At 34.2% G+C, this 15,989-nt stretch overlaps 1 protein-coding gene and 1 long non-coding RNA gene across 3 annotated transcripts; one reads left to right on the top strand and one right to left on the bottom strand.

Moving 5' to 3' along the window:
* Positions 1-404: 404 nt before the first annotated feature.
* LOC131541283 (uncharacterized) lies at positions 405-5,536 on the bottom strand. 2 transcript variants are annotated; one of them, XR_009271455.1, is made up of 7 exons: positions 5,466-5,536; positions 5,291-5,363; positions 3,795-3,829; positions 2,666-2,956; positions 1,987-2,355; positions 636-802; positions 405-544 (listed from the first exon to the last, which is right to left on the bottom strand). XR_009271455.1 is itself a non-coding variant. In XM_058776941.1 (6 exons), exons 4-6 carry the CDS (start codon positions 2,951-2,953, stop codon positions 701-703), a joined length of 759 nt encoding a protein of 252 aa, XP_058632924.1. In that variant the 5' UTR covers positions 2,954-2,956; positions 3,795-3,829; positions 5,291-5,363; positions 5,466-5,536; the 3' UTR covers positions 405-700. The 2 variants fall into 2 exon arrangements, 1 of the variants encoding a protein (XP_058632924.1); XM_058776941.1 differs by having other exon boundaries at positions 405-802.
* Positions 5,537-12,226: 6,690 nt separating this feature from the next.
* LOC131540235 (uncharacterized) lies at positions 12,227-14,044 on the top strand. The gene is made up of 5 exons (XR_009271229.1): positions 12,227-12,683; positions 12,768-12,817; positions 13,163-13,264; positions 13,363-13,418; positions 13,628-14,044. It is a non-coding gene; the product is annotated as an uncharacterized LOC131540235 (long non-coding RNA).
* The last annotated feature ends 1,945 nt before the right edge of the window (positions 14,045-15,989 follow it).

Here is a 15,989-nt window from a genome sequence, read left to right as displayed (position 1 = left end):
AACTTCAAGGGACTTTTCTCCTGTAGTTTCTTAACCATGGTAACCAGGCCCTGCCTACACGCTCTCCGGAAGATGAGCACAGAAAGCTCCCCTACCCTGGCTCGGTCTGAAGTGCCTGACAAGTAGAACATAAAATGTAAACATACACTGTAAATGGCATAAAAAAGTATGATTTATAATTTAACAAAGGTTACCTCCCTCTAATTGAACTTGATAAATAACATAAATAAATAATAAATAAATATATTTTTAAAACTACATACAGTAACTGCTAATCATTGCTAGCAGTACAATAAAATGTTAAAAAGGTTAATTTCTGAACATTTACACTAACTGGTTAGATTGGTGTACAGTAAAAATCCATACACACAATGCTACAAAGAGAATATATCAAACTTGCCCTTATGGCAGATTCAGCGCCCAGGCCTATATCAGCATTCATAACTGGGACCCAGTTCGCCTCATCAGCCACATTGACTTTGGTCAGCTGCAGGGGGGTGAGGTCATGCAGGAGCTCTCTCTTCAAAAAACATCTCAGTAGACTCTTATGAGGATACAGCAAGCAATTAGTGGCAGGACTATTTAATATAGACTTATCATATTCAGTTGAATTAGGCCTTACTGTTATCGTTTACCTTAAGCAGCTCACTCAGATCTTTGGCCAAGAAGGGCAAAACTGGCTCATCGGTCTGGTATTTGGTCAGAAAGGGGTTGAAGGTCCTGGATATTGCCAGGAAGAACTGGAGTTTGGCAATGATAAGGGGATCAGCTTGTGCTTCATTTGCTTGACTGCATCCACGTACTGCATAAACAAATATAATTTTATTTACATACTTGGCAACTTTAAGCACTTTATATGGGTTTTCGAGGGGGAAGCAAAACAAACAGTTAACACAAATAAGTAAATTTAGGGTAATACTTTATTATAACGTTCAGTTTTAAGTCATTTATAAGTGGTTAGTTAATGACAAACTAATAATTTATTAAACATTCATAAATGATTAGCAAGTGATATGCTAACATTTTATGTATGTTTTGTAGATTTAGTTATAAGTAATCTACAATTGATTAGTTAATGATTAACTAATCATATACAAAACATGAGCATGCGTTTCATAAATGTTTAATAAATTATATGTTAAATTGTTTTGTAGATTCAGTTATAAATTATTTACAAGTGATTAGATAATGATAAACTAATCATTTAAAAACATGACTATATACGTTCATAAATGGTTAAGTAATAAGCTAACGATTTACAAATATGTCGTAAGTTACCTAAAAAAAATAGCATATCATAATGAATGATGTGAATAAATGAATAAATCATTTACAACACTTTCTGCATCCCCTAATCTAAAGTGTAAACTATTCATCACTTGTAAATGTATTACACATCATTTGTAGATCTTTCTTACCAGTTCATCACTTGCCTTGTATACCCGTACAGATCAGATCTACGAAATAAATATGTAAAAGAAAGATCTACAAATGATGTGTAACACATTTACAAGTGATGAATAGTTTACACTTTAGATTAGGGGATGCAGAAAGTGTTGTAAATGATTTATTCATTTATTCACATCATTCATGATAACTTTATCATTATCTAATCACTTGTAAATAATTTATAACTGAATCTACAAACCATACAAAACAATTTAACATATAATTTATTAAACATTTATGAAACGCATGGTCATGTTTTGTATATGATTAGTTAATCATTAACTAATCATTTGTAAATTACTTAAAAGTGAATCTATAACGAATGCATAAAATAATTAACATATCACTTATGAATCATTTATGAAAATTTATAAATTCTTCCCTGAACTCTCAAAGTGAGACAATCATGCAAGCTCCTGGAGAATATATTTGCTACATAATTTTATGAAACATGTGCGCATAGAAATATAGTACATTATAAGAAATGTAGCACTATCAAAAATTGACGAGTAAGTAAATAGTAAACAAACATAATACCTTCATAATCACTGGCCAAACTTGAACTGCCCTCTCTGCTACAGGGAGATTTTCCACCCATCTGTGGCCACAAAATGGCAGCGGAAAGCAGGTGGACACAGTCAAGGCAGTGAAGTCCTCCCTCCTAGCAGGAACATTGTGGAAAAGGAAATGGAGTGCCCGAAGGAGCTTGTCCAGCTGCCACATGGTAAAGCCTGCCTTCACTGCATTGTGGAGGGTGTGAAGCCCACAGCTTCCAACCTTGACCAGTTGAACTCCATACAGCTCTGCATGCTCCTTCTGAAGAAGGTCTCCCAACTTCAAGTTAACATTGGGGCCGTCCATACTGATGGAGACAAGCTGCCTCATATTCAGTTTTGCAACACACTCCTGTGAATGACAATATGCCTTAAATGTTTATTCTTGAAATACACAGGCAATCAAATCAAAATGTATTTATTATGTAAATGTTGTACTTTTCATACATAATGCAGCACAAAGTGCTTTACGTTATTAAAAATTGTATTATGTTATGTAAATAATTATTAGAAATTAAAGTATTTGTTGTTCAGATTTACGAAAGCATAACTACAATAAGAACATACCAGACAGTATTTGTTTTATACCTGAAACAAACAAGTGCTGAATACTGAACAAACAAACACACAGAAATAATGAAATGGTAGTAGACTACACTTACTTTAATGTGATGCAACAGGTCCTGAGCTGTTCCGTGTCCCAGGAATTGAGAGCCCAGATACCTGGACTGGACACAGTCATCATCCCAAAAACGAACATGTACGTCAAGTTGCTTCTTCTTTGTTGACTGATTGAGAGACTCGTCAAACATTAACACAAACGGGCCCGCTTTGTTGATGGTGTCAACGAGCTGCTGCTTAAAGAAGGTTGCAAGCCCGAATCTCATGATGTAACCAGTTTTGTCCTTGCCACAGGTGAATGTCTTAGCTATGTCCGAATCCGGAAACATTGACTTGAAAATATCAGAAATAGCTTCGTTTGAGTTCAGTGAGTGGTGATTCACCGCAATATTGAGACACCAGATAACCTCCGCGTGCATCGTTGATGTGCCGCCCATAGCCACCCTGATGTCGGCCGATGATGGGGCAGAGGTCGCTGTCGTAGCTGTTTTGACAAGTTCAGCTGTCGTGTTAGGTAGTGGTGTCGCTGTTGGAGCACAAAAACTGGCGATGGACAGCTGCGACTGCTCTCTGCGGCCAACGGCGGCCTTGTGGCTAGCACCGTGCATGTGGGACTTGACAGCGTTGATGCCCATCGAGGCTACGCTAATCTTCTTTTTACAATATGTACAGTAAGCCTCGCGGTTGTTTTCAGCGACAGGCTTCAGCCATTGTTTAAACTCATCCTTCTCCAACCAGGAGTCCGCAAATTTACATTTCCCCATTTCGGAGTCTGTTTCGCGACGTGTGGAGGGCGACACATCGACACATCACCTAACCGCGCATTTCGCAAAATACGTGACGTCACCCATAGACGGCGCGCGCCACCGATCTCACTGACCGAGCACGCCTTTGTTTTTTAATAGTTATGGGGAGGAAAATAAATATATTCATGCATACTTTTTGGAGTCAAACTCTTTTGACAAAGCTTGAACAGAATTTAATACCTCATAAAATCGGGATTAACTTTTTAATACCTTTTAAGGGCCTTAATTTTCCCAAAATGGATTTATCAACTTTTAATACTTTTTAAGACCCCGCGGACACCCTGAAATAGCTTGAACTCCTCAAACTCCACTGAAAACTAAAAAAAAAAAAAATAAAAATAAAAATAATAAGAAATGGACTCACCTTACTATTTGACAGTCCCGGCTCTCAGGTGGAACCTGAAATTGAAACGGATCGTTATATAGTGTTGCTGGACAATTTCTCAGTTCATTTACCCAATTAACATGGAGCATACCGTTAACAGAAACAAAAGCATATTTTGGCAAAGCTTTTATAAATAAAAACCATACCAAACAATATAATGTAATACATGTATGTCTCCTCAGTGCCCCTCTGTTTCTATCATTCAGGATGTGCCTGAAAGCGTTCTGCCTGCTTATTCAAGGGGACTGGGCTGGTCAAAAGTTTGGACACATTACTGTTTTTAATGTTCTTGAAATAAGTCTCTTATGCTCATCAAGCCAGCATTTATTTGATCAAAAATACAGAAAAAAAAATAAAAATAAAAATAATGAAATGAAATAAAATAATGGTTTTCTATTTCAATATACTTCAAAATATAATTTATTTCTGTGATCAAAGCTGAATTTTCAGCATCATTACTCGTCTTCAGTGTCACATGATCCTTCAGAAATCATTATAATATACTAATTTGATACTCTGCTGTTATCGATGTTGGAAACAGTTGTGCTGCTTGATTTTTTGGGAACCTGTGATACTTTTTTCAGGATTTATTGATGAATAAAAAGTTAAAAAGAAAAGCATTTATTTATTCAGCTTTGCCATCACAGAAATAAATTATATTTTAATTACAATTTTAATTATCAGTTAAAATATGTTTTTTTATGAATATATTGTAAAACGTAATTTATTCCTGTGATCAAAGCTGAATTTTCAGCATCATTACTCCAGTCTTCAGAGTCACATGATCTTCAGAAATCATTCAAATATTATTATTTGCTGCTCAAGAAACATTTCTGATTATTATCAGTTGAAAAACAGTTATGCTCCTTAATATATGCAGAAACCATGATATACAACCATTAAAATGTTTGGTGTATGTTATTTAATAGAAATAACTGTTTTTATTTAGCAAATAGGCATTAAATTGATCAAAGTAAAAACATTCATAATGAATCAAAAAATATATTTCAAATAAATGATGTTCTTTTGAACTGTCTATTCATCAAATAATCATCAAAATGTTTCCAGAAAATGTTAAGCAGCAAAAACTGTTTTTTTTTTTACATTTAATAATAATAATAAGAATCATTACTGATAACTGAGCACCAATAAAAATCCAGCACTAAATCAACATGTTAGAATGATTTCTGAACGATCATGCACTGAAGACTGCAGTAATGATGCTGAAAATTCACAGGAATAAATTACATTTTAAAATATATTCAAATGATATTTCACAATATTACTTTTTTAATTTTATTTTTGATCAAATAAATGCATGCAGCCTTGAGGGTTAGCGCTTAAACATTAACACTGCTAGCCCACCATGACAGGCAGCAATCTTAAACATTACATTTTAATAGAAGCAGTCAAAATGACTAAAGATTAAATTAAGTAATTAAGTTAAAATTCGTTAATTACGTATAATTACATACCTATGGGCCGTTTTCTTCATATTAGCAAGTCCTCTGATAACAGGCCTAAAGTGTTCGCCGGTCCAACACCGATCTAAGGAGCAATAAAAACACCAAACCTTTAAGTTGTCGAGTACACAACATAATAAGAAATTAATTTGTTAGTAGAACAGTGTGATCACACGGTGTGACATACCTTGGTGAAGTTTTTGAGGATAACAGCGTACAGTCCGTGCCTCGATCGTCTTGACGTCTTGACGTCTTCTTCTACTAAGGTTTATTGGCGGTTGGCAAACAAATTTTTGGTGCATTACCGCCACCATCTGGTATGAGTGTGGACCAGAATGTTGTGTATAAGCATTGTTTAAAAAAAAAAAACGATATCCTTCCACTTAAATTGGTTTCTCTAAGATATTGAAACAGTATATTACAACACTTTTTTTTTTTTACTCTTTCCGCAAAATGCTAATCAAGCCAGCATTTATTTGATCAAAAATACAGAAAAAAGTATTACAATTTAAAATAATGGTTTTCTATTTTAATTTACTTCAAAATACAATTTATTGCTTTGATCAAAGCAAATATCTTTGACATCTTCCGTTCTGAACTGCAGAAAAAAAACACGTGCTTGTTTCGGACGCGGCCCGGATCTGCTCTGCGACAGTTTCCCGCCACTGAAACCGGGCCCGGGCTGGATCCGTGTTACAGCACTGAAACGGATGTGACTGTAATACGGATTTGCCGGTTTGAAAACGGATCCGGCGCAGAGTCAACTGCTGTCTGGGATGTTTGCTTCACTAGGCTATTTTCAAATTTAACTTCACAAACGCGCGCATTTTACAATCATATCCTTAGTGTACGTCGTAAACATAACATTGTGGGTGGGACCAACAGAAACGGATGAATTGTCATTTTGACAAGCCTATGATGATATGCACCTATAGGAAGAGTGAAAATTAAGAAACAACCTGTAATTGACCATGAAAACAAGCGTTTAATATTGTTAATAAATAAAGTTACAGTGAAATAAAACGTTTATTAGTATCGTTTAATAAATTACATCCATTTGGAAAATTAGAAACTTCTCATTGGGTGGGCCAAAGATGAAAGTGGGTGGGCCCAGGCCCACCCGTAGCTACGTGACTGCTCTAAAGTGTTACCACACTATATCATTTTGCATCCATGCACTCAACAGGCTGCATGGACTGCTGAACACAGCAAAAACACATTGTGAAGAAATATACTGTAGATGCTCTTCAGAGTGCACAAACACAAATACGCCTCACTAACCTCTCTGCCTATGCTGTTCTCCACATATACAACTAAAACATGCTTTTACAGACCTTTCAATGCAGTACATGTAAGTCCTTTTACACATGAATCAATTGCATGAAACAAAGTTTTACTCACCCAAACATTTAGACTTTTTTTTTTTTTTTTTTTTCTGTGGCTTTATCATTACTGTTATTATTTTCCTGCTGAGGTGATTGTCATGGCAACAGCAAAGTGCTTAAACAATCTAAAGCCTAAGATTTTTTTCTCTCTCACACACACACACAGTCTATTCTGCTTTGTTGTGTGGTGCATATGCTTCTTCCAGGAATAAATGCTAAATCGTAAGGTTCAAAATTAGATTGCAGTAACTTGTTTTCCTTAAGGTTAAGAAATGCCTCTCAGCAGCAAAGAGCAAAAGACAAAACAGAGATAATGGTCTGAAACCATTTTACTAAGTCTTTAATTGGCCCGAGGCACACAGAGCATGTTATTAAAGGTGCTCAATACACATTTACACTTCTGGAAAATGAAAGAGAGAAACCACCTGAGGCACAGACACAGACAGCAACTAATTCAAAGGTATTAATAAAAGAAATGGCTATTAATTTAGAGTAAAAAGAAGAAAACAATCCTGCTAATCCAAACCACAGTTTATGGGATGCAAGTGCATTAATTAGCCTCTGAAACTTATTTAAAAAAAGTTTTTAGTTCTGAATATGAGAAAAATTTCAGCTTTGCACATAAAGAATGGAATGAGAAAGGTTGCAATGAATAATTTAATTTAATATAACTGTTTAATGACACATTATAATGCAGTGTATGCATAGTAATAATAATAATGAGTAATATAACTGAGTGAATGTTTTATTAATCACCATTTTAGACTTAAAATGATCCAACAATTGCTCATACACAATCGATTTTCCTAGCAAGTTAAAAGACCAACATTACTTGTTATTAATTGTCTTTATTTATTTATTGTCTTTGGGGTTGTTTAAAATGTATTGTTCTAATTAGGTCCATCAAGCAATTAAAAATTGTAATCTAAATAATTGCATGATGTGTCAATTAATTAATCAAATTATTCTTGGAAATATAAATTCTTGGAAAAAGTACCCCAAATAAAGATCATTAAAAGTCAATATTTTGTTAGACGGTCACGAGACAAGCATTAGAATATAAAAAGTAGCTTTAGAAAAGACTATTTGGTAACTTTTTAGTATTAGGAACACTTCTCACTATCAACTAGTTTCTTATTAGCATACCTATTAATAACATAGTGGCTGTTTATTAGTACTTATAAAGCAAATATTCTGCATTACTTAACTACCTTACTAACTCCTAATATGCAAAAAAAAAAAAAAAAGTTTATTGAGGCAAACGTCATAGTTAATGGTTTGTTAATAGCGATAATTGGACCTTAAAATAAAGTGTGGCTGACTATTTTGATTCATCATGGCAAAACTAATGATAATAAATGGTTATTTACTTATTTATTTATTTAATTAAATAATTATCTTGGTATCAAACTGAAACTGGCAAGTCACTGTCTTAATGTGCAAGTCAAGCAGTCATTCGGTTCCTTCAAACAGCTGAGCCATTCAGAAACAAAGCAAGTAGAGACTGTCTTTATGAATGAGTCACTGAATCATTGACTCAACTGATTCGTTCAAACCGTGGATTCATACAGTAATGAATCACTGCAGTGTTATGTTCAGAGATGCTTATCAGTTCTGCTTTGATTGGAACTTGCGAAACTGAGCAGAACAGACCACTATAACCATGGCAGACAAAAGGAAGTATGCCTATTATGTACTAGAATGTGTTTAAACACAGATAAAACTGGAGCGCTTTTTGTCTAAAGCTTCAGGACTGAGACACACTGAAGGGTGATACTTATCTGCACTGGAAGCTGGAAGATGTGTTTGTGTTTATGTGAGTTACAATATCTATGCGGTTGAGTATGTTATTTTAAGATATCATAAGTCTAATTCACATATCTAATTAACCAGTTTTATATATCTTAGCAAACATAAATAAATAAATAAGCTGTACAGTACCTTGAAACTTTCTGAAACTTGAATGTGATTTAGATCTGTTTACCTTCAACAGCATTTGAAGGAAGGCCATGAGGAACAGTTGAAGAAGGTAAAAAGAGCATTTTAAAATGTTTTTGAGCCTGAACATTGCATTATGAATTAATTCTGAGGATTTATATGAAATACATGACCCCATCAGCAACTTATTTATTATTTGCCAGCAGACACCTTGTATAAATTCCAATCAGCACAGCAAGGTCAGATTGTGATAGTCTCTCCCTTATAATTATTACCAGCCTAAAAAAAAAAAAAAAAAAACCTTGACTAACCTGTTAATATTTGAACACAAACACAATAAATGGCACACAAACTAAAGCGATTACGGTTTAAAAAGCCTTTGAAATATAGGCATATTACATGAACACAAGTCAGAATGAATTTAAATCATAAAGAAAAACAGTTTAAGTAAAAGCTTGAATAGTATAAAATCAACATTATCCAAAGCATTTTTTGCGGCCTAAAACAGAGGTCATATGTGAGACTTGGATCATTCTAATGTAATGATGAATGTAATTAGGGCTCAAAAGTGTTGGCCCAGTGAAGAGAGAGCATAATGGCACATACACAAATTGAAGGCAGCAAATGATACATGTATTGTCAAAAAAAAAAAAAAAAAAAGTTAGTGAAAATTGGTGCTTAATATATACCCAGGTGAAAAAGACGTAGTATTAAATGTATTAAAAATATACTTGAAATTCAAGTAGTATGTTTATAATACATTTGTATTCCCAACATGCTTATTTGAAGTGCACTAAAAATATATTGAATTGCTTTAATATATTTCTAAAAAGTATACTAGAAGTACTTTTGTATTAAATATGTGTTACGGGGCTGACGAGCAGTGTTGGGCAGTAACTAGTTACTAGTAATTAGTTACTGTAATAATATTACTTTTTGCAGTAACTAGTAGTGTAACTAATTACTAATAATATTACAGTTACTTTCCATAAAACAGCTTAGTTACTTAGTTACTTTTGATGCCTCAACCCCGCTGATTTAAAATCTAACAATCAAATAATTCCTAGATTTATTTTCATAATTTTCATGACTCGCACATGCATGTGATGTCCCCAGTGCAGCAGGCAAGCTTGGAATATGGAAAAGCAGATAGAAATATTGCATTATCGGCATGTGGTACATTATATTAATATCATATAATTTAAAATATTTTTTGAAAATTAAACAGTTTCTTACAAACTCGTGTGATTTAATAAAATACATAATGAAATTGAATCGCATATGGGTAACAGAAAAATTACTTCAAGCTACACATGACAATTAATGAGATTAATACAACACTTGTACTTGAATGCCACTATCAATCAATATTGAGTGTTTGTAATAACTTCTGACTGCGATCCAATGTGGATTTTGGTCAAATGATGAGGCAGAAATATGTTGTTAGTAATACTGTAGAATAATTTTATCTGGAAGATACACCGTTACAACTGTGGGGCGTGAAGAAAAAGTAATGTAACTAGTAGTGTAACTAATTACTGTTGCCAGAAAGTAATAAGTAAAGTAACAATATTACCTTTGAAAGGAGTAACTAGTAATGAGTAATATATTACATTCTTTGAGTAACTAACCCAACACTGCTGACGAGACATGAGACGTGCGGATCCATATGCAGACTTTTATTAGGCAGAGACGTGGTCATTACAGGCAGGGTCAATCAGTGGCAAACAGGTATAACATGGGCGAGACAAAGAGTAAACAAAGACAAGCGTGGGTCGACGATCGGCGAACAGTATCCAAAGGGGCGAGACAGGACAGGTAGTCCAACAACGTGAGCGATAGTCCAGGCAGAAGAAAACACAGACCGACAAAGGCAAGGCAAGACTAGAAAACTAAACGGGGCTCTGTAGGGCAGCGATAATGCATACAATACTCGGCAACGAGGGAGAGAAAGTATGGCTTATGCCGAGTTCACACTGCACGATTTTCAAACTCGTCTGATTGCTGTTGTTTTCACACTGCGTGACTATCTGGGGAAGCATTCAGTCGCTGCTGTGTTCACATTGCACGATGGATCGGCGACAGGGGCTTTCACATTGCACGATTTCACAATAGAAAGAATCGCCGACAACTCTGTCTGATCCGCAAACTACGTTTCACAACAAAACACACGCGAGAAGTGATAAGGAAATAACGCGAGAACCTGCGTGCGTCAGCCCGTTGTTCTCGAGCGAGACTGGAGGTATTAAAAAAATATAGCCCGCAAATTGTCTGTGCGCTGATTTCCAGCTAAAAAAAAGAAAAACTGATTATGCAGGAGTGAGATGCAGGGAACAAGGATTGTGTTCTGGAAAACGTGGTAAATAATAATTTTGCAGTAACTATGCTGATGTTGCGGCTGGTCAAGCGTTTGTGCTTGTTTTTGTATGATATAATTGTACATATTAAAATACTGATATGGTCTATAACTCCTCACGGAACTTCCCTCTGCCCTGTATCTTTGTCTCTCATTGGCTGAAGGTCATGTAGTTTTCAGTCAGAAATCATTTCACACAGCGTGACTGTGAATCGTCGACAGCTCCAGATATTTAGCATGCCAAATATTTCACGGGCGTCGGCGACGTGTCGGCGATTCTCTCAGATCGCGTCTTTGATAATTCACACTGCGCAATTGTCACTGGCGTGAACGAGCTCCGATTTGCCTCCGATGTCGGGCATTTCTCGGCGATTTATCAAAACCTGTCGGCGAGTGAAAAATCGGGCTAAAATCGTGCAGTGTGAACTCGGCATTAAATAGAGTGTGTGATTGGTTACAGCTGTGCGCGTGTGATCAGGTGAGCATGTGATTAGTGAGATGGCTGATGGGAAACGCAGTCCATTGAGATGTGTGGTGTGAAAGTCAATATGATGAGCGAGTGACCTCTGGTGGTGAATGAACGGGAGTGCACAGATGGATTCGTGACAATATGCTATATACTTCTAAGAAATATGCTAAACACAAGCATATTTTTAATGTATTTATAAAAAAGTATACTAGAAATACGTTGGTAATAAATATATGCTTAATTACACTTTTAAGGAATATGCTAAACACAAGCACACTATTACTATATTTCCAAAAAGTATAGTAGAAATACTATGTTAATAAATATATTCTTAGTTACACTTTTAAGGAATATATTAAACACAATCATATGTTTAGTGACGTTTTAGTGTATTTACAGAAAACATAGGCTATGTTACCCTTACTTAAAGTATATTTTATGTGTACTTGGTGTAAGAACATAAAATGATTACACTTTTAGTAGCTTTTTAATCTACTTTATATTGCAGTAGGCCTGCACATGGTTATATTTTAAATATTTATGTATTTATAATTTTAATATTTGGAAAAGTACAATATTTTGAAAAACATTTTTAACATTTACAATGTACAAACCTTTGTCAAATATTATTAACCATTGCAATATTTAAAATATGTTATTTAATATGGGTTATGCTACTTTGGTTGATTAGGCTGTTGTTTAGTATGATACATTAATTGTAATAAGCTAGGTGTTTATAAATTTGTTCAAGCTTGATGCCTTTATTTTCTAATATATATTTCTGAAATTCCCACAAGGATTTCAACATCATATCTGGAAAAAACGAGAAAAAAAAACAAAAAACAAAACAAAAAAAAAACGTTTATTTGTGTTTAAATTCAAACAACACAGACTAAACCTGATTGGTTCCAGAGCCATTGAACGGCTCTGATTGGTTCGTATGATAATGAGCTCGCAGCAGAGAGCTTCGTAAATCAAATATGATGTGCGTGAAAATGTCCCTTGAATGTGCATATAAGTCTAAATTTAAACAGTATTATATAGAGCGATCGTGTCTCTTTAGGGCGCTTGGAGGAAACCACGCAATTCATATGGATTACTTTTTTTGTTTTTTTTGCGATTAACTTTTTGAAACGTGAACATCTTTGATTAATCTTTTCATTGGAGGAACATAAATCTCTCAGGTTTCATTAAAAAATCTCCGCTTTTTTTTTTGAAGATGAACGAAAGTCTTAGATGGTTTGGAGCATCTTAAGGGTGAGTGATGGCAGAATTCAAATTGTTTTGGGGGAACTATGAGATTAATTAGAAAATATAGCGATATGTTCTTATTTTTACCAGCTTCTGCAAGTGTGTATGGCGTCTGGCTTTATACCTCACTGTGACTTCAGGTAAGATTTGTATTTAATTAACGTTATTTGTCTGTACCAGTCGTGTTTTTGACAAATGCATTGGCAGAAAAAAAATAAAAATGAAATAAAATTAGTCATTATAACATGTACAACATTAACAGTTTTTATTTGCAACATGAAGTGTATTTATTTCTGATTTCCTGAACAATTTGTCTTCATTGTAATGAGGTTAATGATCTTTGAAAAACCATGATTATGAGCATACAGTTACTTTGTCTTGAGCTGATCACCCAACTGTGGTAGTGTTGGTTGATTGGTGTTTATATTTGTTCAAGCTTGACAACCTTATCGACTTTATTTTCTAATATATATTTCTCATTACAGATAAGAACAAAGATTAAATTGTAAGAAGGGCTGCTTGTAAGAGCATACAGTACATCTGAAACTGCTGAGGCTGGGAAGGTTTTTGACTATATTTCAGACCAGGTACATTGTTCTGTCATTCTTAAATAGAAAACAAATCATCAATCATCATTTGCCTTTTTTTGTGCTTGTGAGAAATATTAACATTTGTTGTTTTTCAGATCAGCTGCTATAGAAGACAAACTGAAATCTGAGTGCAGAGACAAGCAAAGGAATAGTAAGTATATTTTAATATCGTATCACCTCTGTTATAGAGATTTTTGAATCAGGCCTAATAGAGGATGATCAAGATTGATAATGGAGGTCAATCTTGGTAGAAAAATGTTTGCAGTGTGTCCATTCCAGGTGGCTAATTTGTGCTTCCTTTCAGTCATTCATGTAAAAATCGGTTATCTAATTTTGTTTCTGTTTTGTTTTTTTCCAAAGCTGCAAGGCACTTGTGCAAAATATTGTATGCCAGGACAACAAGGCTGTGCCCAGGTCTCCGGAACCTGCAACGGCGCTCAGCTCCATTGGCCCTCCGTCTGCGCCTTCGGGTCCACCAGCTCTATCTCCATCAGTCGGCCCCCAGATGTCGGCAGCCACACCAACCACATCTTGACTCCTCGCTCCCTCGATTCCGCCGTGTGTTGTCAGCACTGGGATGCTCTGGGTCTGTGCCATGTGCCAAACTCCATCTAAGCCGCCAGGGCATCATCGTCATCCTCCCATCACCATCCCTTCACCACATCCTGCCATCATTCCGCACCTTTGCCTCTCACCATTCCTACACCATCTCCTCGTCCACCTCCAAAACCCCCTCCATTCCTCCCTATTCTGTTGCTTTAACTTTATCATCTTCAGTCTTTGCACACACATCTATTCACTTCTGCACTGTTTTTCTGTAAAAAAAAAAAAATTCTTCAGAAAATTGCACTGTTTTTCTGTAAAAAAAAAAATTTCTTCAGAAAATTACATTGTATTTTTTATTTATTCATTGATGTAAAATTCTTTACTTTTCAGTAATACAGGTATAACTGAAATGTTCTTCAAATGGATAAGGTAGCTTTTCCATAGCATTTGTCTTTTTTTTTCATTTATTATAATGTTTTTTGTATAATGTTTTAAAATGTACTCGAGTATGTTTGTAGTAATACAAATATACTATATACATACTTGTATTTCAAGTACATTTTTAATACATTTAATAGTATGTTTTTTGTTTTTCACCAAAGTACATATGCTGCTGTACTTTTTTAAATGTACTTTATGAATATTTGTAATGTACACAATATATAATACATTAAAATGTTCTAGATATCAAAGTGTACATGTGTGTATATACTGAAAAATATAATACTAATAAATATAATATAATATACTAGTAGTGTAATGCTAATGCATTTCTAATGAGCTGAAATACAATTGAAATGTACTTGAAGCACATTAAAACGATGCTTCAAATATATTCTACCTGTAGTTCATGAAGTATTAAATGTACATTTTAAATGTATTTTAAGAAATACACTTAAATTGCACTAAATATACTTAAAATGGTTCCAATTTAACACAATTTCAATATATTAAATGTATTACAAATAGATTAAAATTGAACTTAAACATATCTTGAAATACACTTAATATACTTAAAGTTATTTCAAAATAATACATTTAATATGCACTTAGTATAGTATAATATAAATATATCAAGTGTGTCTGAAAAGCACAATTTAAATATATTTATTTTTCACCTGGGTATATATATATATATATATATATATATATATATATATATATATATATTATATTAAAAACATTTATATTTTTCCACATACACACACACACACACATATATATATATATAATATTTGATAAAATGTTTTAAAGTACAATTTCCACAGTGCTGATTTAAAAACTGTTTCCACAGGATTAATTTTTTAAGCCTTTGAATTCTATATAAATTAGGATAATTACTAAAATATGTAATAGGGTAAAAAAAAAAAAAAGCACATTATTTATTATATCTATTTATCAAGCAAGCAATTCACGGTTTAAAACACATGAATTTGAATTTGTATTTTCTACTCAGCAACAGTGTTCAAGAAATGAATTGAAATAAATAAAAGAATAAAATGAGAAATCTGTTTAAAGTCAGGCACTGCTCTCTAATCGTAAACAATGATGAACCAGATCCATTATTTATCATCCCTACCGAGTCTAAAATCAACATCAGCATGATTGAGGAAATAGATCTTTTATCAAATAAGCAGCAGTTCATCACCTTGCGTTTCCAGGCTTGTGTTCTTCTGCAGATAACGTGGAGCTCAATGTTCTTCTTGGGAGAAGAGCGGATCAGGGGTCGCCGTTCCACTTATGTCTGCATGTAACGCTGAATAAATTGGCCCGACAAAGAGAAGAGCAGGTCAGCATTTTTTTGTTTTGACAGCAGGTTTCAGACCATACTTGTTTTAAATCTGGCCTTGGTGTCACAGTGAGCGAGAGGCTAGTGTTTGGACAGCTAAATGAGTTTCATATGAGAGGAATATTTAAGATGAAGCACTATTTACTGCAGAAATTTAGTATAACTATTTGCCATATGGAGCAGGGTGCAGGTCTGGGCAAAATTCAGATTTGGGAATCTCTCTTTCAGTCGATTAGTGTGAATTTGAATTTAATTTTTCAGTAAATTGGGTTTTAAATTGGAATGACAAAAAGAGTAATTTACTGGATTACAGTTCAAAAGAAATTCAACATGGTACACAATTCAGAATCAAGTACTTTATTACCGTATATAGTATTTATAGATATA

This window comes from Onychostoma macrolepis, chromosome 05 (assembly GCF_012432095.1).
Source record: "Onychostoma macrolepis isolate SWU-2019 chromosome 05, ASM1243209v1, whole genome shotgun sequence".
Lineage (NCBI taxonomy): Eukaryota > Metazoa > Chordata > Actinopteri > Cypriniformes > Cyprinidae > Onychostoma > Onychostoma macrolepis.
Note: the sequence above shows the minus strand (reverse complement) of the source record. Positions and strands in the feature narration are given on the sequence as shown.